The 20,937-nt window shown below is 53.8% G+C and overlaps 4 protein-coding genes across 4 annotated transcripts; 2 read left to right on the forward strand and 2 right to left on the reverse strand.

The window, feature by feature from the left end:
- Positions 1-3,815: 3,815 nt before the first annotated feature.
- On the reverse strand, positions 3,816-4,322 carry POSPLADRAFT_1143007 (hypothetical protein; the record flags this gene model as incomplete). The annotated part of the gene is made up of 1 exon (XM_024485505.1): positions 3,816-4,322. The coding sequence occupies one exon, from the start codon at positions 4,320-4,322 to the stop codon at positions 3,816-3,818; it is 507 nt and encodes a 168-aa protein (XP_024338900.1).
- A 2,830-nt stretch (positions 4,323-7,152) lies between these two features.
- On the forward strand, positions 7,153-9,274 carry POSPLADRAFT_1056695 (hypothetical protein; the record flags this gene model as incomplete). The annotated part of the gene is made up of 3 exons (XM_024480820.1): positions 7,153-7,163; positions 7,226-7,307; positions 7,952-9,274. The coding sequence occupies 3 exons, from the start codon at positions 7,153-7,155 to the stop codon at positions 9,272-9,274; spliced, it is 1,416 nt and encodes a 471-aa protein (XP_024338901.1).
- Positions 9,275-13,581: 4,307 nt separating this feature from the next.
- Positions 13,582-14,886, forward strand: POSPLADRAFT_1142586 (hypothetical protein; the record flags this gene model as incomplete). Its single annotated transcript, XM_024485449.1, has 2 exons — positions 13,582-14,672; positions 14,778-14,886. The coding sequence occupies 2 exons, from the start codon at positions 13,582-13,584 to the stop codon at positions 14,884-14,886; spliced, it is 1,200 nt and encodes a 399-aa protein (XP_024338902.1).
- Positions 14,887-15,069: 183 nt separating this feature from the next.
- POSPLADRAFT_1046547 (hypothetical protein) lies at positions 15,070-19,736 on the reverse strand (the record flags this gene model as incomplete). The annotated part of the gene is made up of 5 exons (XM_024479064.1): positions 15,070-17,747; positions 17,915-19,098; positions 19,376-19,483; positions 19,522-19,611; positions 19,717-19,736. 5 exons carry the CDS (start codon positions 19,734-19,736, stop codon positions 15,070-15,072), a joined length of 4,080 nt encoding a protein of 1,359 aa, XP_024338903.1.
- Between the last annotated feature and the right edge of the window lie 1,201 nt (positions 19,737-20,937).

Below are 20,937 nucleotides of genomic sequence, written 5' to 3' on the forward strand. Positions count from 1 at the left end.
TCTTAAGCTATCATGACTATCACGGCCTCTTCCATTCCACTGATACTCGCTCGGACGATACCTATTAGTCACCAATGCCTGACACAACATGTGAATGCCAGCTTCACGTACAGCTTCGCGAATTCAGCGCTTGATCTCACAAGACTGCTCGACTGGAACATGACTATCCTAATTGTCGTCGCATCGCACCTTATGCAAACAACCTTCCATCTGTCTGGACTGCGGCAACTTCTCCCGTAACAGTCTCCGCCTCACATTCGAGGCTCACTTCGTCGTCTCTCCTGGTCTTCGACATGCCTATCCATTCTATCCCATGACCTCAATGCTCGTCACACCACTATCTACTCCAAGATCTCCTATCCTTGCTCGCTTGCTCGACATCGCGGATATATTTACTACCTTAGTGCACCATCTCCTTACGACTGCGCAGTCGCATCCTTCTTACGACAGACAGTGCTCTATCTATTCGTCGAGTATACATTCTATCCAACATTCTATCGTTCGCGGGCTGGACTTGCTCCTAGCGCGTGAACACATACTGTGAGTGCTACCTTTGCTCTGCCCGATATCATTCTGACTCGCTGTGAATGACTGCAGCCTCTCGTACACGTTCCCTACATAACAAACTAGACGTGAAGTCGCACACCATGACTATTCATATCACACGCCTTTCCATGGCTATTTGCGACAACGTAACAGTCGAATACACATCAAAACCCCATTCGTCCATCCAGTGCTCTAGAGCACCAGTTCCCGGCTGTCTTGCTGCTTCGCTTGCTTGCTATCCTCATGCTGATTCAGTTGCGGCTCAGTCGTCAGTCTCGATTACACTTCCATACAAACGAGTAGACATCTCTATCGACGACGCACATCATATCCCATCACGCTCCCGTATAGGATACATTCATCATTCACGCATCCTTCTCGTCGTTTCGAGACATCTCGCAATACTATCCATCGCATTGTGCCATCCCTTCGTTTCTTTATTTGGACACAGCGCACCGGAGTTCGCAATGACCTCGTCGTCTATACGCGCGCCCAGTCCCAGGTGTGCAGTAATCTGCTACATGCTGCGCCTTCTTGACTAATTCTCCGCTTCGCTCAGTGTCTGTCCAATTCATACTCTCGGCTTACGAACATCACAGACATAAACAACATGCAGAGCGACTCGAAGCAAACAACAAATCCTTGGAAATGTTAGAAGCGCGCCCTGTCATTACAACAAGTCACGCTCCAGCGGTCTAGGTCTGGGTTGCCATCATCACAGCCCTGCTCGATCGTAGCCGTACTACTTCATTCAGCTATCTTGTTACTATCATCTGTATCATACGCGCAATATACAAACATTGTAACATATGATGCTCGGCTTCCAGCCTGGCGGTACCTCTGCTTGAGTGTACAAGTCTCGTAGCCGTCTTACCGGATCGTCGCCTGCGGAGGATAGTCCTGATACTGGACATGAGCGATAATGCCCTACACCAAGCAATCGGCAGGTGCCTTTCCGGCACAATGAAACGACTCGGTTCCATGTTCTACAAAATACGTCGGACAGACAGCAGCCGAAGAGGAAACCGGGTAGGGAGACGATGTCGTACTTCTCGATGTAGCCACCAGTTGATCAACATCAACCATCATGATCATGCCTTGAGCTCTCCTTCCAACTTCAATTGCGACGGTTGTTAGCATGGCCCCAAAAAGCTCCGGGCCAGCTCTAATCTCAAGGAGCCTACTATGCAAGCCCAGGAACATGCCGCAGAATTACTCCGGAGCGCGCCGTAAGTCCGTGAGTGTGTTTCGGACATCTGTTATGCCAAGAGGGCCATCGACGTGGTCTAGGCCGCTATTTGTCATTACGACCCACACTGCAGTCACTTAAATACGCCCAAGGAGCGCCGCTGTATTCTACGCCGCAATGGCTCAGAGATAGAAGACTCCATCGCGGAACACCATGCGGATACTGCAGAGCACGAAGGATATAGGCAGTGCACAAAAGTACGCGATGGGAATCTTGAGCGGCGTCGGATGACGTAGTCTCTGGGGCTGCGCCGCCAACGAACTAATGCCCGACGGCCTTTCCCGAGCTAACGCAGCAACGGGGCCTGAACATGCTCGACTCACCAAGCAGAGACTCCAGTAGGAGAGACAATCCAGCAACGAAAGCTAGAGCACTGTTCCCCAACAAGATGAAATGAAATGGGTGCATCCATGGTCGAGATGTTTCCCGGAGCCTATTTTGCCCTTCGTAGATCCAAGAGGTAGTGGTACATATCATACCTTGTTCAGGCATTCAGCGACAGCGATTATGATGTACCTGCGTGCGATGCCATCTCACACTGCGGATTCTAACATCGGTGTCTGTTCTTTTCATTCAATGCGATAAACTGTTACTAGTCGCCTGGATTCATGGCTTTTGAGAATGTCCAATAGAGATGAACAACCTTCCATCAGTGAGCACGGTGAGGGCGATGATTGGTGCGTCGACGCAGCGAGGTTCAGACAGGTTGACTGAGATCCACAAACTCGTCACGAAAATACCACTTGAAAAGTACTTCGTTGAAAGCTAGTGTTCTATCCATGCGGAAAGAAGAGTGCGAAGTCCTCGCTGAAGTTGGCTGTGCTCTTGGCAGAGGCCATCCGGAGACAGCCGAGTGGTACTGACGTGATCGAGACGAATTTCTCTAAGCGCACGTGCATGTGTGACGCTCGCGACAAAGAGTGTCGGTGGTGTCACAAAACGCACGCGAAAGAGACAGGTTATAAGTCTGCTCTTTGATTCGTAGTACGCTACCCTGTAGTTACGAAGTGTCCGGGCTTATATACTACAGGGCATAGTCAAATTTACCGGCGCTCTGCATCTGACTCGATGAGGAAAATCGTCAGTCTCGGTGAATGTCCTAGCCGAGACGTCCGCACGTTCCGGCTCGTTACATGTGCCCTCCGACCGTCGTATACGACGGTCTACTCTGTCTCCATCGTGTCGATGCGAGCCCCAGCGGTCGCCGTCGACAGCTCCTGCGAACTCCCTACGCCCTTATCCTCGGCGCTCGTATCCTCGGCACTCGTCTTCTGGCGCTTACGCGCGGGGTCTTCCTCGGCGCACTTGCCCTTCATCTTCTTCTTCCCACTACCCTGCTTGCATATCTCCCTCTCGACGGTGCACTGCAATCACGCTTCTTCTTCTCAGCCCTCTCCGTCTCCCGCTTGGTGCACTGCTCCGCAAAACAACGACCACGCTGTGCCTCGTTCCACAACATCATGTCAATGGCCCGCTCTTGTTCAGGGGAGTACTTCGATACCGTGACTTCGTGAATGACCTCGATGACGCGGTCCTTGGTGATAGGTCCCATTCGCTTTGGTGCGAACTTGTCAACTTTGAAGGCTTGTCCAGCAACATCGAACACAGCCGTGCCGAGGTCGAAGGAACAGAACTGGTGTGGGGCTGTGATGTCCTGACTCCATAGAGACTGAAACTCGACATATCCACCAGGCACATCAACGGATGCCTTCTTGAAGGTACCGGCTCGCAGCAGCAAATCAAAGTGGACAAAAGCCCGCAGCTGTGGGACCGTAAAAAGGTGCCGAACCTCGTTATGCAGGTCATCCATGATGATGGACCCATCGGGCTGTCGGTGCGCAAATGTGTTGCGATAGGGTGTCTCCATGCTGATGTGAGATTGCCAGAAGGGGTGAATCGGGGTAGCGGGGTTGTCAAGAAGCAAAGCCTAAATGATGAGATCAAGGGAGAATACAGGAAAGTCCAGGTGTGGATGTGCGAGAGCGGGGGCTCGATCAGCAAATGGTTGATGTCTTCTTCGTCATCTCGGGGCTGTCTTGTACCCTCGCCCGAGAGCAGGTAAACCAATAGAACCTATGAAAAATTGAGGGTCGGGAGAAGCCGAACCCTTACCTGTGGGTAGGTCGGCAATACCGGCCACTCCCAAAGCCTCAAGGTAAGCTGACACAGCACCCAGGTGAGCAATTGATGAGTAAGGGACCCAGGTACGATCCCCCGATTTCCAAACTGCTTCTAAGATGGCCTCATCCCCGGTACCTTGATGCGATGCAATCCGATCAATTGCCCACTCACCATCTTGATCCTCCAACTCCGCGACCTGATTGTCAAGCCAGCTGGGAAACAGACAATCATCGTTCGGCTCGTGCACCCGCAGCAAGGAAGCATGAAACACATCATGAATACCACGTTGTTTCAAGCTTGATGGCAACTCCACAGTGTACGAGCTGTTCCGGAAGTCACGAAGAATTTGGTATGGTCCAATATACTTGGGTATGAGCTTATGGGCTAATCCCTTCGGTAGTGACATGTTTTTCGTAGAAACATACACAAGATCACCCTCGGCAAAAGGTGCTGGACGACGGCGACAGTTCGCATCCCGAGTCTGCTTCACGTGCGCGGCAATGATGCTATCATGAGCCGACATGATAGCATACTTCACCTTCTGTGCATATGCACGGACTCTGGGGTACTCGTCCACGGTAGGATTGTCCCAGATCATACTGCGGGGCATTCTGCCCGTATTCAGAAAGAACGGGGCATATCCGGTACTTTCTGATCTCGCGGAATTGATGGCAAACTCAATGCTCGGTAAGCGAGTCACCCAATCCTTCTGATTCGGACTGATACACTGACACAACATCTGTGTTACAGTGCAGTTTGCTCGTTCTGTTGAGCCATCTGTTTCGGGATGATAGGCACTTGACATCTTGAGCTCAACTCCCATGAGCTTGTGCAGGTGGGTCCAAAATTGGCTCGTAAACAGGGTATCCTGATCACTAATAATAGCTTTAGGCAAACCATGCAGCTTGTACACCTCTGCAAATACAAGCTTGGCCACCTGGCGAGCTGTATAATTAGTATGACTAGGTACAAGATGTACCATAGAGGTAAGCAGGTCAATTATCACTGTGATGGAGTCATAAATCCCATCGCAATCCTTCGAATCGGGCAAAGGCCCTATGAAATCCATCCTGATAGCCTCCCAAGGAGAGCTTGGTACCGGGAGAGGATTCAAAAGCCCATAGGGCTTTTGATTGGAAGGTTTACTGCACTTGCACGTCATGCAAGAGTCGCAGTATTTCTGTACATCTGGCCCCATAGTCTTCCACCAGACGTGGTCCTTCAAGAGGCCCAAGGTCTTGTATGGGCCGAGATGTGCTAACAACGAGTGTGCATGCGAGATCACGATCTCGCGCGCACTTTGTTCATTCACACGGACATCAGGTATGCACAATACCTCGCGCCCTCGCTCCTTCATAAGAACTAACCCGTCTAATACACGGAAGTTCTTGTAATACTTAGGGTTTGCGAGGATGTTCTGAAAGAACTTGTTCTCCAAATAATGCCCATGCAGGCTCGTAGGTAAGTCGGTACCCCCCGAGTCCCCCGCAATGTATTCTAACAGCTGGCTATAGCCAGCATCATCGTGCGCGCCCTCCGGCTCGCCTGCTGGACGCTCCCCGGCGCTCGCTGCACGGCCTGAAAAGGCGTCTTGTGTGGCGCTATGGAGGGCGTCAAAACAAGTGCCGCGCGCTGGCAGCGTCCTGTCTGCAACTACCACCACCCCACCGTCGCCATCCGGCTCCCCAGGGCCAACCACGTCAGGTAAGTCATGGTCCTGCGAGGTACTGCCCGCTGACGCTGCCTGCAGGTTCCCGCCCTCCTGCTGATCTGCACGAGGGCCGTGCAGAACGACACGATGGATGCGGCGCACAAACTCGCGCGCCATCTCGGGACACCCTGTCTCAGCCAGCAACGCCTCAACACGGCGCGGGCGCGACGTCGCCAGCACAGCACCGTGCAGCTCCTCGATGTCAGGCAACGCTGACAGCGGCAGCGCGGGTGCGACCCCAACGCCCCCCCCATGAGCCAGCGCCCGCGTGCGGTGCAATTCTGCCAGACATCGAGTCCCGGGTGCCGCCACGCGGCAACCAGCCCCCAGGAACAGGCAGCACCGCCGCCACACGCGCTGGCAAGCACGGACGAAGCCACCCCAACATGTCAGAGCGCACGAGCGGCGGCGAGACAGCGGGCGCAGACACGGCATCGACGACGTCCGCCGTCGCAGATCTGACCGCCGGCGCCACACTGTGAGAATCCCCGCATGAACGCGGTGCACGGGCAGCACCTGCCCGCTGCGCCCGTGCACAGCGCCCGCCTCGATCCCGGCCAGAACAGGCACGGAAATCGCGTGGGCATCCAACCGGGGCACGAACGACGACGAATCGTTGTGCATCGCGTACTCGGATGCTGCGCGGACGGTGCCCGGCGCATCATTCGAGTACATGCGGGACAGGGCATCCGCGAGGATGTTCTCGACGCCGGGTACGTATTCAATTTCAAAGTCAAATTCCGCAATCTTTTCTAACCAGCGGGCCTGCCTGCCAGACAGGTCCCGTTGCTTTATCAAGTGGATCAAACCCTTGTGGTCGGTCAACCATGTAAAATGGCAACCAAGTAAGATATCACGGTGCCGCAGCATGGACTCAACACCCGCTAACATTTCAATCTCGTGCACAGGGTAGTTCAGCTGTGCAGTGGACAGCTTTGCCGAAAAGAAAGTGGCCACGCGGGCCTGACGAAAATCATCCCCCTGGGATACCACTCTGGCAATTCCACCCAGAGACCCATCCGTGACAAGCCAAATGCGGGAAGCATCAGCGGAGTAGTCGAGCGGGCGACGGCGGTGCTCCCGGTGAGCATGTGCCAGTCGTTTGACCTCGTCAAAAGCCTGCTGATGTGTATGATCCCATTTAAAGCTGGAATCGGACCCAGTTAATGAAGTGAGTATGCCCATGGGTATACGAACAGTAGCAATATCATCAGCCAGATGCCCAATGGAACCCAGGAAGCCTCGCAAGAGCTCCTTGTTTGTGGGCACCTTCCAATTAAGCACAGAGTCGACCTTATCCGGGTCCATGCGGATACCATCATCATCAATGATGCGACCGAGAATTTTCATCTCGCGACAAAGAAAATGAAGCTTTGAAGAGCTAAGGTAAAGTTCTTCCTTTGCGAGAATATCAATCACGGTTTTAACATGATGTATATGATCCTCCAAAGTATCGGAGTAAATCACGATATCGTCCAGATACACATCCATCCACTGCAATATAAAGGGGCCAAACAGATGGTTCATGAGCGATTGGTAAGTTGCGACAGCATTACAATCTCCTTGCTGCAGGACAAGACTAACCATGTTACCATCAGGAGTAGTCATGGCAGTCCGTTCCACATGAGCAGGATCCACGCGGATCTGCTCATAAGCATCCTTTCCATCCGCCATGGAACGGTAAGGCTTGCACGCCACCCGATGCAATATTCCCTCCATGTCAGGTAACAGTGAAGTGACCTTGACTGTATTCGCATTCTGCTCACGCAGGTCACACACAGTACGCAAACACGGAGGAACACCTTTCACGCCAGTGCCTGGCTTCTTCAGCAAAAGCATTGGAGCCGTGTTGCGAGCCGAAGTCATACGCCAACGCCCTGAATGTGAAACATTTGTCTTTCCGTTCTATTCCTTGTACTACTAGCACCCATACTGGCACCTGTCTTAGCGCTCACCCGCAGGTTGAACATTATGTAGCTTACATAATGGGGTCTGTGCACACTTCGTACTCAGCATTGTACCACTACATTTCTCTCTTCACTAACACGACCACATAGACACAATGGTCTGTGCGCAGTCGGTACTTGTATAAGTAGTTGTACCATTAGTCGGTCGAACCCTAAGTTCGACCTGGTTATTCATTCAAGTCTCTGCTCCTCTTCGCTTGGGGTAGTGGTCATTCTCGACTTCCTCACTCGATCTTCAGGACGACGTACTGTCCATAAGTCCTCGCTCGTCGTCTACGAGTCAGGCATCAATATAGGAGTATAGACCATTGTATCAAAAGGTCGAACTTTCTAAGCTATGTTCCTAGTTTTACCTAGTCGAACATCTCATCCACCATCACGTCGAACAACGCAGTCAACCCAGTTCCTTTGGGACTGCCAGCCCTCACAGGATCACCGCTCCTCCAGTACGACCAAGCAGATCGCTGCTTTGTCACCTCCACAAAAAGAGCTCCCATCTACCCTCGAGGCGGCACCTGGTGTCGTGCAACCGGTCCAAACCCGCAGGTCGTCACCCATCAAGAACTCGTTAGCTACTACCAGAGACACCCACCCGCTCACCCAGAGGACATATTCACCACCCTACGGATCGACGTCGAACCTACACAAACAGCAGAAAGCGTGCAGTCACCCATCAACGAACAACCACTTGAACTCCCTGAAGTTCAGTACATTCCCATCGAAATCCCGGACATCGAACTACCACCAGCCCCACCCACACCAACCAACACACCGGTTGAAGTCCCTATGGCAACATTCACTCAAGCAGACATCGATCAGCGCATCGCTGTCGCCCTCGCAGCATACCAATCTCAGCAGTCAACGGCCAACCGACCCCTTCGCCTCGACATACCCGCTCCCGAACCTTTCAGCGGAAAGGCGGAGGACCTCAGACGCTTCATCCAATGCATCCTCTCCTACTTCGTCGCCACCAACAACACCCGACTCAGCGATGAAGCAAAGATCGCCTTCACCGTAGCGCTGATGAGGAAGGATCTGGGGAAAACATGGGCGGACGCATACTACGAGAAGTCAGCAGGAGGAGTCCAGGTCTATTCCACTTGGGCAGACTTCGTCGCCGCCCTAGAAGAGGTGTTCCCTGAGCACGGAACACGAATCAAGGCACATCAGATCCTGATGAAACTGCCTGAACGACAGAAGGATAGGAAGACGGCGCTCTCCCTCGGTAACTACATCACCCGCTTCGAGCAGCTAGCATCAAAGGCTCAGCTCAAGGACACCGAGGTCAATGGCACCAACCGCGTCGAGAATGACTACCACACTCTCCACGCCAACTTCGTCAAAGGACTCCCAAAGGAGCTGTATTTTGCGCTCGCAACAAGGGTCACTAGGGATCGACCCAACACCATGAAGGCCTGGTACGACGAAGTCCGAAACACCGACGCAGCCAAGCAGGGGGCTCTCATCGTCACAGACACCAGGGACTATGGCGAACCAATGGATATCGACGCCGCTGCCGTCGCATCAACCTTCGCCTCCACATCGGGAGGAAGGAAATGGGAACTAGCAGCCATTCTCAACGAGGCCGATTGGAAGCTCCACAGGGACGGGAACCTGTGCTTCTACTGCCACATCAAGGGCCACAGTGCCAAGGATTGCCGCAAGAAAGCGGCCGCATGACAAGGGGGAGGGAGGCCGAACCAGGGAGGATCTGGGAAGGATGACTTCCGCGCCAGAATCAAGACACTCTCAGCTGACGAGAAGTGGGAGCTGTACGAAGAACTTACGATGGAGGATTTTTGAAGGGGCAGGGTGAGCCGACGCAACCACTGCCCATATCCGTTTCACTGTCCCGTGTAATTCTAGTAGTCCGAAATGAACGCGCTCTGCACATTCCGATTACTGTGGGATGAAAAGATGTTGAGGCGCGCACTTTCATTGATAGCGGTGCAACAGGAATCTTCATCAGCCCGAGATTCATCCAAGAGCATCGACTTCGGACAGAACCTCTTTCCCGACCCATCCCCGTCTTCAACGTGGATGGAACTCCAAACAAAGAAGCACTCATTACGCGAAGAGCTCTCTTATCTTACAAGATAAGCAGAGAACCCCGATTTGTCAAAGCCTACATCGCCAGCATCGGCAAGGAAGACATCATCTTCGGCCATACCTGGCTCAAGCTCGAAAACCCCAAGATAGACTGGAAAACCGGACGAGTTGAGCTAAACCATCAGTGGACGAATGACGAGACCAGGGCCTGGAAGATGGACCTGTACCAAAGGCGAGTGGCTCGGCTAGAACTGAAGAAGGCTGTAACTACCCCACTCCCAGAACCAACGGAGGATGAATTCGTCGTCATCTCCACCTCGGAGCACGCAACCCTCCCCGAACGAAAGACTAGCGGCGCAGCAGGATATGACATCTCTGCTGTGCATCAACTCATCATCCCTGCCCGACGACGAGGCCTGGTTGGCACCGATCTTATCATGGCTATCCCCGAAGGACACTACGGAAGAATCACACCTCGCTAAAAGAAATCAATGTCGCTGCAGGAGTAATCGACTCCGATTACCGAGGCAAGGTCTCAGTCCTGCTGGTCAATAAATCTGACCTCCCATTCACCGTCAAAGCCGGCGACCGAGTTGCCCAGCTCATCCTTGAAAGGATAAGCACCCCACCAGTAACGCTAACTGACTGCATCGACGAAACAGAACGTGGGGAGGATGGGTTTGGGTCAACGGGTATTGCGTCCATCGAGGAACAAGCGGAGGACATCGACGATGATGAGTTCATCATTTCCTACTTATCCGGAATGCCGATGATCACCAAGTACGAGAAACAGGAACCCCTGGCAGTGAGGGACGTTCTGCTCAAGGAGCAACTCCCTGAACTTTCATCTGGCTACAAACGACTTCACAACGGCATGATCTGGAAGATCCACCACGACATTAGGCACGTCACCACTTCCACCGAACTTGCAGCCTCGAACGCCCAAGGCAAGACAGAAAAAACACTACCACAGATGGTACCATCCTACCTACACAATCTCCTCCCCGTCTTCGACAAAGCCACTGCTGCACGACTTCCAGACCACACCAAATATGACCACGAAATCAACCTCAAGGAGGGCTTCGCGGACATGAAGCAACAGGTCTATCCGCTCAACCCGCAGCAACGAAAGGAACTCGACAAGTTCCTCGAGGAGAACCTGAGTAAAGGGTACATTCGCCCTTCAAAATCCCCGTTGGCAAGTCCATTCTTCTTTGTTGGTAAAAAGGACGGTTCACTACGTCCCTGTCAAGACTACCGGCTACTCAACGAGAACACGGTCAAGGATCGATACCCGCTCCCGCTCATATCAGACCTCCTCGACAAGTTGAAGCACGCCAAGGTGTTTACGAAGATGGACCTCCGCGCCGGATACAACAATGTCCGAATCAAGAAAGGGGACGAATGGAAGGCAGCGTTCATTGTACCCGGAACTGATGGCAAACCGCCGCAGCTATACGAACCCACGGTGATGTTCTTTGGGCTGTGTAATTCCCCCGCTACGTTCCAGCGGATGATGAACACAATATTTGCAGACATGCTTCAAGAAGGCTGGCTCTGCATTTACATGGACGACATCCTGATCTTTTCCCAGGACAAGGCAGAACACGAAGAACGAACACGACGTGTTATCGAACGACTTCGGCAACACGACCTCTACCTCAAACCGGAGAAATGCGCCTTCGACGTCACCGAAGTCGAATTCCTCGGCATGATCATCCGTCCAGGAGAAATTGCAATGGACCCTGTCAAACTAGCTGGCATCACAGAGTGGCCGGTGCTGTCCAACCTCAGGCAAGTACACGCCTTCGTTGGATTTGGAAACTTTTACTGCTGGTTCATCAAAGGCTTCTCGGACAAAGCGCAACCGCTGGTTGCTCTCACCCGGAAGGATGTTGCCTGGACCTGGGGATCTGACCAACAGAAAGCCTTCGAAACCCTCAAGAAGGCATTCCTAGAAGAACCGGTACTACGCATGCCGGATCCCGATCGACCCTTCGCTATCGAAACCGACGCCTCCAAGTTTGCAACCGGAGCAGTACTACGCCAGCGCGACGACAACGGCGACTGGCATCCTTGCGGATACCTCTCTCAAAGCTTCAATGCAGCAGAGAGAAACTACGACATCTACGACAGGGAGTCATATGTGGTCATCCGCGCACTAGATGAGTGGAAGCACTACCTCATTGGCAGCCCATACCCAGTAACGATTCTCAGCGACCACAAGAACCTCACATATTGGAAACAAGCCAAAGACATGAACCGACGACAAGCACGCTGGGCGAGTAAACTGACTGAGTTTGACTTCTGCCTGGTACACGTTCCTGGTACCCAAATGGTCCAGAGCGATGCTCTCTCCCGCCGACCCGACCATGACGACAGTTCTAATGACAATACCGATGTTGTTATGCCCCCACCGGAAGTATGGGTCACTGCCATCGACATCGACACCCGCGACACCATCCTTTCCTTTAAGGACGACCCAATAATGAAGGAAGGCCTCACTGCGGCGTGCACTGGAGGAACACCACGCACTGGAACAGACTGGTCCATCGATGATGACCTCCTCCTATACCAGGATCGGGTCTATGTACCCCCAGATGAGTCTCTTCGCAAACGTCTTGTCTCCCACTATCATGACCTCCCCTCCGCAGGACACCCCGGTGTTCAGAAAACCCTCCTCGGCTTGCGCCGTGACTACTGGTGGCCGAGCATGGCCCAGTTTGTTGCTCGCTATGTTAACGGCTGTGGCATCTGCCAGCAAATGAAGGTTAACACACATCCAGCCCGACCGCCCATCACCCCCATTCGACCCTGCGCAAATGCCAAGCCCTTCAGCACATTCTCGTGCGATTACATCACCGACTTGCCACCGTCCAACGGCTTCGATTCAATTCTGGTCGTAGTGGACCACGACCTTACGAAGGGGGTAATTTTCATCCCATGTAACAAAACAATTGATGCTCTTGGGACGGCAGACACAATGTACCGAGAGGTCTACAAGTGGTTTGGACTCCCAGACAAGATCATCAGCGACCGAGGACCGCAATTTGCGTCCAAAGTCTTCCAAGAACTTTGCAAAATGACTGGGGTTCAATCAGCCATGAGTACGGCATTCCATCCGCAAACCGACGGCGAGACAGAACAAGTAAACCAAGAACTGGAGATCTACCTCCACTGCTTCACTGCCAATGATCCGGATAAGTGGGCTGACCATCTTCACACTGCGCAATTTGCTCACAACTCCCGCGAGCATTCCACGACGAAGACGTCCCCATTCAAACTCATGATGGGATACGAACCTCGCGGAATACCCACCGCGCACCCCGGATCAAACACGCCGCAAGCAGCTTATCGCCTCAAGGACTTGCAAAACATCCGTGAGGAAGCACATGCGGCAATGGAGATGGCCCAGAACGTCCTGGCCAAGAGAGTAAAAAGGAAGGGGGGTTCCTTCCGTAAAGGTCAGCTGGTATGGCTAGACTCCCAGAACTTGAAGCTGCCGTACCCGTCCAGGAAACTAGCCCCAAGGCGAGAAGGGCCGTTCAAAGTCCTAGACAAGATCGGAACGGTCGCATACAAGCTAGACCTCCCTAGCACCTGGCGAGTCCACCCCATTTTCCACGAATGGCTTCTATCTCCCTACTCGGAGACGGAGATCCATGGTCCGAACTACACGAGGCCACCTCCTGACCTTATCGAGGGCGAAGATAACTACGAAGTCGAAGCCATCATCGGACATCGAGAGAACAAGAGGATGCGACGCCGCGAATATCGCGTCAGGTGGAAGGGTTACTCAACAGCCGATGACTCATGGGAGCCCGAAGCAAACCTGACTGGGACGGCTGACGAAGTGCTGGCAGAGTATAAGAACAGGAAGGACTTGAGCTGAATCGATAGCAGCTCTACCCAGTCACTACATCCCCACTCGCACCAACATGTCTTCCACCCTCTCGTTCCTCGACCAGTTCAACGCCCCCTCGACCGAAGGCGGGAAAAGGCTCTCAATCTACACCCCTAAGCACACCCACGTTGGCGACAGCACCTTGCTGACGCTCCTTCTCAGTAATCCCACCGACGTTTTCAACAAGCTCAAAGCCCACAACCCCGAGGCAACCAATGCCACCGACCGCGCTGCACTAGAGGCGTATCTCTCCGCCCGCCGCGAATATGACGAGGCTGTCAAGGCAGCCGACGAGGCCATCGACCACCACAAGCGGCTCCTACGCCAACAGGACGACCGCGTCCTCACCGAGCTCATCCGGCTCGACAATCTGAAAGTTGCCCATCGCTTTCAACCGCTCTTACCACGCAGCATCCGGGCACGACACAACAAATTCATCCCGCGCGCCATCCCCAACGCGTACTTACCCCTACCCGCACCCCTACCGACGTCTGCCTTCAGGCGCCCCCCGATCCCATCCCCTTTCCTCCAAGCAACGCCGCGGAGCACTATCATCCTGGCTGACTGGCAACCCAACCCTGGTTGGACCCCGAAGGGAAGCTGCAGGCGATGCGGATCGTCTCGACACTGGGTACGGGACTGTCCGGACGTACGATGTGCAGGATGCGGAAAAGAAGCCCCTGGACACCTGGAGCGAGAGTGCGGAACCAGGCCGATGAAGCGACACGTATCCGCACCACCTGAAGAACCTGCGCGACGCGTGGGGGTGGTCGTCGACAACATGTTCCTCGAGGAAATCATCAACGAGGCGAAGGAGAGGAAGGAGAAAGAGAGGCAGACGAAAGTGGTACCTATTCCTCCACCGCGTAGCGCTAACCCCGAACCCCCAACCAGTCCCATCGCGGGACCCTCGCGCCCCCACCCTGATACACCCGTCGTCTTTCGCAAAGTCGACCCCGACTGGACACCCGACACCACTCAATGGACGTGGGACAGCTCCTGGCCACATCAGAAGCACCTCTCTGGCGAGGAATGGAAGAACGTAGGGAGGAACGCACTCAAGGAGTGGTTCGACGAAGAGGAGGACGACAGCGTAGATTGGGAGTTGTATGGAGATGGTGAGCAGTAAGTAGTCAAATGGGACTTCGACTCTGGCAGGGGGGTAATGAAACATTTATCTTTCCGTTCTATTCCTTGTACTACTAGCACCCATACTGGCACCTGTCTTAGCACTCACCCGCAGGTTGAACATTATGTAGCTTACATAATGGGGTCTGTGCGCACTTCGTACTCGGCATTGTACCACTACATTTCTCTCTTCACTAACACGACCACATAGACACAATGGTCTGTGCGCAGTCGGTACTTGTATAAGTAGTTGTACCATTAGTCGGTCGAACCCTAAGTTCGACCTGGTTATTCATTCAAGTCTCTGCTCCTCTTCGCTTGGGGTAGTGGTCATTCTCGACTTCCTCACTCGATCTTCAGGACGACGTACTGTCCATAAGTCCTCGCTCGTCGTCTACGAGTCAGGCATCGATATAGGAGTATAGACCATTGTATCAGAATGAAGGTAAGCCTCCCGCTTTTCATTCCAGATCGGTCGCAAGGCATCGGGACACTTGGAAGGTTGCCAATGGTATACTTTTGTGTCATCCTTCAGTGGGATCGTATGATTGATAGCCCGCAGAGGTGGCAATGGTGAGTCACTTGCATCCTTGCAGATCGGTGCCGCATATTGATGCAGAAACTGGCGAGCCCGCTCCAGGTGATCCTCCACAAGATCAGCTGCTCGTGACTCCAGCACACGGAGTTGTTTCCCTGTGAGTGGGAGCACAGTCGCACTGCCAATCTCTACCGTTATGGGGTTCAATCCCACAGCGACACGATGCTGATACAGGAATGGGGTTCCAAGAATCAGATCATAATTCTGTAAGTTAATCACATCGAAATACCGCTGCGACTTGACAGTCTGATACTGCAACTGCGCAGTGCAGCCGAAATTGATCTTCAAGCGAGAACCCTGCACGGCAAGATGCACCGGCAAAGGTTTTTCCAACTCAAAGATTTTCACGCCAAGCTGATGGGCCAGCCGAGCAGACATGAAGTCCGCCAACGAGCCAGTGTCCAACAGCGCACGCGCAGGATGCCCATTGACATCCACAACAACCACAACTGGCTCCGGAATAATCTGTTTAAAGTCCCGCGGAGTGCCTGCATTCCGCTGTATAGCCGGCACTGTGTCCGGACGGGGTGAGTGATTGGCCATGAGCTCGATATGGGCAATGAACTCATCGTCATTCCCGCTCGGTAATTGCGCCGCAAACAGCCACAGCAACTCGCCATCAAGGTCATCAGTGGTGAACTGCACTGGACCCAAGCTACGATGAACATAGCATGCATATAGGTTGGGTAGATCCAACCGAGGGTTTTCTAACATATCTGAGGGAAGCCGCAGCTCGAAAGCAAGGTAGGTATCGATAACTCCCACATGATCCTCCTGCTGATGGCAGACAAAGCGCTCCCCCGAACCACTCCATTCAGTGTCCTCAACCGGAAGCTCAATGTGCTCCTCCAGTAAATGCTGCACCCCATCAGCGAGAGCCTCAGTGCCAACCAGTCCGGCTGGACCCACTAAGGAACATTCTGGACCATGCTGAAACAGACGTTCAGCAGCATCCCGATGGAACCAGGCCGCAATATCGAACGATGGCTGCCGTAGCAGCCTTGATTCAAGTAGCGGCCCCGGGTCACACAGGGGACGCCGCTCGTAGCATACCACGTGCTCAGTTTCTGTTGTTTGATACACGCAGAACTGATGCAGCGGGTTATCCTCCCGACTAGGCGGCAGGCAGCAGTACGGGTAGCTTTGAGCAAGCACCCGTGCCGCGTTCTGACTGTACAGGTCGCCAAGCCGGACATACGGGCGACCGTCCCGTGAGGTACAAGGAAGGTACCGCACAGCAAATGCCTCGTTTCTCGCTACGAGCTCCTCATCCTCATCCAACCGCGCAAGCTCGCTAGCGGAGCTATCAGAGACCGAGCATAGACTCGGGCAGTCAGACTCCTCATCACCATCAGGCTCTTGTTCCAGATAACCCAACGGGCGGCCAAAATCACCAAGTGCTATATAGTGGAGCTCCAGCTCGTCAATGCGAGCTGTGGATGCTGCGAGGGCACTCAGATCACCAAAGGCAGGCTCAACACTGAATGACGTCACCCCTGGAGGCCTCCCCTTACGGGCAGACTTCACGCGGTTTGCCTCCGGACAATTGCGACTCAGGTGTCCTGGCTGTCGGCACCCAAAGCACTTGCCTGCGGCCTGCAACTCCGCCCTTTCGCGATCAGAGAGGTGCGGTACCGCCGACCGCTTGGTTGCTGACGCGGGACGTGCTGACTTATTATCATATGCCCGCGCAGGTTTGTTAGTGTCCCAGGAGACCGCCCGCGAGGCTGAGCCATGCCCTGCCATCGGACGCGAAGAACGCGCCGGCTCGGACGTCTTTTCCCGCACCTGGGGGCGGAACGCCCCACTATACAGCGGGGTCTTGATGTTGCCACTCCCCACACCGAGCGCGAGCTCCTCGGCTTCGGCGGCTTCAAGCACCTCATCCCAGCTGGAAACTGATGGGTTCAAACGAGCCCTCCAGAGCCCCTGTTGCAGACGGAAAGCGAGCCCTCGCCAAAGCTTAGACACCAGCTCCCGGTCGGACCAAATCCCAGCCCAGTTGGCTAAGGTCTCAACCTCATATGCAAATTCGCGCACTGACCGGCTGTCTTGTTTACAGGAATCAAACTTGTCCCGCATCCGCATCCGAAAGTCCGGCAGGAAACAAAAGTTGAAGAGACCCTCGAAAAGGTCCTCCAACTTCCACGTCGACGGATCCCTCGACACCGTGGACACATAGAAATCGTAAGCCTTTCCTTTGAGGAAGTATGATACGGTGACCGCATGCCTCGCAGGAGCGAGGCCGTAGCCCTCGATGTAATCCCCCATCTCTGTCATGAATTTATGAAAAGCAGGAGCATCGGGGGCACCATTGTACTTTTCCGGCTCAGGCGGTTTCATTATCGGAACACGCTTCGTACGTTGCTTCGATCGCCTCTCACTCGTCTTACGCCGCCCCGTCAAAGCCGCTGACGGACGTCCCTCATCATCATCTGAAGACGAGTCCTCTGAAGAACGAGACGACCCGCCATCTGATGGTCCCGAAGGCAGACGGCGCAAACGACCGAACACCATTCCCAAGTAGCTGCTTGGCTCTACTTGAGAGATTGGCTTCAGGACCGGTTCCTTAGGTAAGTTAACTTCTTATTCTTCTTGCCTGGCAATGCAGAGCTCATAGACGCTACAGTGCCTCGCTCACGAGAGACTTGAAGTTCAGTGAGCTGAGATTTCAACATCGAAATCTCTTGTTCCAATGCTTCCCGGCCAGGATCAACTTCCGCTGACAGAGGAGCAGGTGACGTCTGTATCGCGTTCTCTGGCGGCCGGCCGGTATCCACTGACACCCCGTTGGTAGAAGCGCCAGCAGGACGACCATTGTTTTCTGTAGAAACACTCGCGCCGGACTGGGGCACCTTACGAAGACCACCCCAATATTCCAGGGCCTCCCGTTGCTCATCAATACTCAATGGATTGCCCGCCTCATCCAAGAACAAGGCCATTGGATTGGCCAGGATCGCGTAGGCTCGTTTCTGAGCTTCTATGTCAAGATCCTCCGGAGGGATCTCTGCATTACCCCAATTGCGAGGATCAATACCCTTGCCTTTGTCCATCCTCGTGGATGGTCCCTCATCTTTTGATTCAGGACGCTCGCGATTGCGTCTCTCGTGAACCACTCGGAACCGTCTGTTGATGTGTTCCTGCTCTGCCGGGCGAAGCTCACCCTCGGCAGTCCTAATGACTTCCCTCTGGTTGGTTGTCAAAACATGTGTATTTTCCTCGGTAGCTAACCTATACACATTATCCTTGTCCATAGGATCAAGGCTCCGGCTGCGGCGGGAGCGCGTGACAGTGTGCCAGCGTCCCCCGCTGTCCGGATAATCACCGTCAGTAGGAAGGAACGCGCCCTTCACACCTCGGGCGTACAGTGCCGCTTTCCGACCGAGGTCGGTGCCGCGCACTGAATCCAAGCTCATGTCGACTGAGCCGACAGCGGAGCCCTCCGTCGGGGCGCCAGGCGCCGCCGACTGTTCTGGAGTGACGACACGGCTGTATAGCAGCCCGCGCCGAACACTCGTTGACGAGCGCCCACCGGAGTGGACGCTGTCGTGGTCCGAGAGACCGTCCTCCCTGTCAAGCGCAGGGTCAACGTTCTCAGTTTTAGCAACATGGAACTTACCAGGTACCATCGGGCTGGACGCAGGCGCGGCCGGCGACGAGTAAGCCCGGCGAGATCGCAGGTTGTAAGGCATCTCAGTTGGAAATGAGATGCTAACGGTCTTGAAGGTGTCGACAAGTCGGAATCTCGAGTTGATCAGACTCGAGGGTTGCCAGACGTCGACGAGGAGAGCAGAGTGTTTTTGAGTTAAGCTAGTAGACTTTTTACTGTCAAAAAGATGTGACGCTCGCGACAAAGAGTGTCGGTGGTGTCACAAAACGCACGCGAAAGAGACAGGTTATAAGTCTGCTCTTTGATTCGTAGTACGCTACCCTGTAGTTACGAAGCGTCCGGGCTTATATACTACAGGGCATAGTCAAATTTACCGGCGCTCTGCATCTGACTCGACGAGGAAAATCGTCGGTCTCGGTGAATGTCCTAGCCGAGACGTCCGCACGTTCCGGCTCGTTACAGCATGTTCCCCGCTTCACAGTGCGCACTCACATTTGAAGCTTGGCCTGACAGCATAGATACTGTTGAAACATGCCGACCCGCGTGGTCAGGAACGAGCTCGAAAGCTCGGGCGCGCGAGTAGCCGGGGGCCGGAGGCCCCTATCGTAGTATATAACAACCCCGCGCGATGTACATACTGCACGCGATTGTCCCTTACGGGCATCGCTACGCCCGTGGACAAACGCGCCCCGCGCCGTCGCACCGTTGTTCTAACAGATACTACAAGCCTGAGTAATATCACAGGTAGTCAGAGGTATATACTGTTCAGGCATCATGCCTGGCGGGAGGCTAAAGTCTCAAGTGACGGTATGAGGCCAGTACATTGAACGTACTGGTATTTGACTTGGGGCATCTTTGACTCGGAAGAAGGGGGTATAGCACACCGAGAATCCCATACGGCACTGATTGCTACATCCTGGGTGACAAATGCAACAGTACAGCTTTACTTTTGTCTTATACAGGGCGTCCTTCCCGCGACGTCGGGCCCTAGTCAAATAGCAATAACCAAATAGCTGTGTATGGTTGGAGCTTATGTGCTAAAGAGACGAGACACAGAAAATGTCGAGGACTGCGAATCATAGCAAGGTGCGTTATTCCACTCCTTTTGTCTCCATCTTTGTTGTCGCTTTAGACCAAAAGGCGTCCTTTCCCTCCATATTTGTGCAGTCTCTGCGCTGTATGGTCGTATACATGCACCCCTGAGACGGTTATCTCTCCAAGCCCCTGTGTTTGTGCGTCGAAGATGATGCATAGCTCTGCAAGATGGCGTAAGTGGGAGGGTTGCATGGGGAACACAAAGTGACGGTGCAAACATACGAGATGTTTAGACGACAGGCTAATCGCCCAATGAGAGGGGATACGACTAGGTCGAGATGGGCCACAGTGTTGCACGTCACGCCTTGTCGGGCTGCTCGTCGGCTGAGCGATGTCATTGCGGCTTTGTTAGCGTATCGAGCCGCGTCACGTCCGTTCCACCTTCGCTGCCCCTCGCTGTATTAGACCCTCCTTGTTCTCATCCTGTTTTCTCTTCGTCTTCTCTGTGGCGATAGGTTTCTCCTCGGATGCAGTGGGTTGCCTGACAAATTAACGCTGATCAACGATAGGGCTCTTCGAGCAGAAGAGGACGCTCACCCCTCACCGCCTACGGACCTATTCGATGGCTGCAGCACAGACTGCTCCGTCTCAGCCTTACTGTCAGACTTTGACCCTGATGCAGTGGTTCGCATCAGTCCATTGCGTGATGCTATACTGCGCTGAAGGTACGTGTAGATTGTTAGGCATCTGCATCTGCACGACGAATGTGAAGATGGTGATGCCGATTTGGCTGGCTATCTGAAGCCACTCGTACCGTCTTCTCTGTCATTCATTCGACGGGACAGGGGCAACGTTTTCTTTCTCGAGCAATCGCTGGCTGCGCCGAGTGCCCTCCTGTCTTGGCGTGATTTTGCGCCCAGTTGGTCGGCTGGGAACCTTCACAACAGTGGACAAAGAGTCGACCGTTGTAGTGGCATTTGGGGCTGCAAGCCTTGAGTTGCCTGCCATTGTGCCACTCG

Source organism: Postia placenta (genome assembly GCF_002117355.1).
Source record: "Postia placenta MAD-698-R-SB12 unplaced genomic scaffold POSPLAscaffold_7, whole genome shotgun sequence".
Lineage (NCBI taxonomy): Eukaryota > Fungi > Basidiomycota > Agaricomycetes > Polyporales > Adustoporiaceae > Rhodonia > Rhodonia placenta.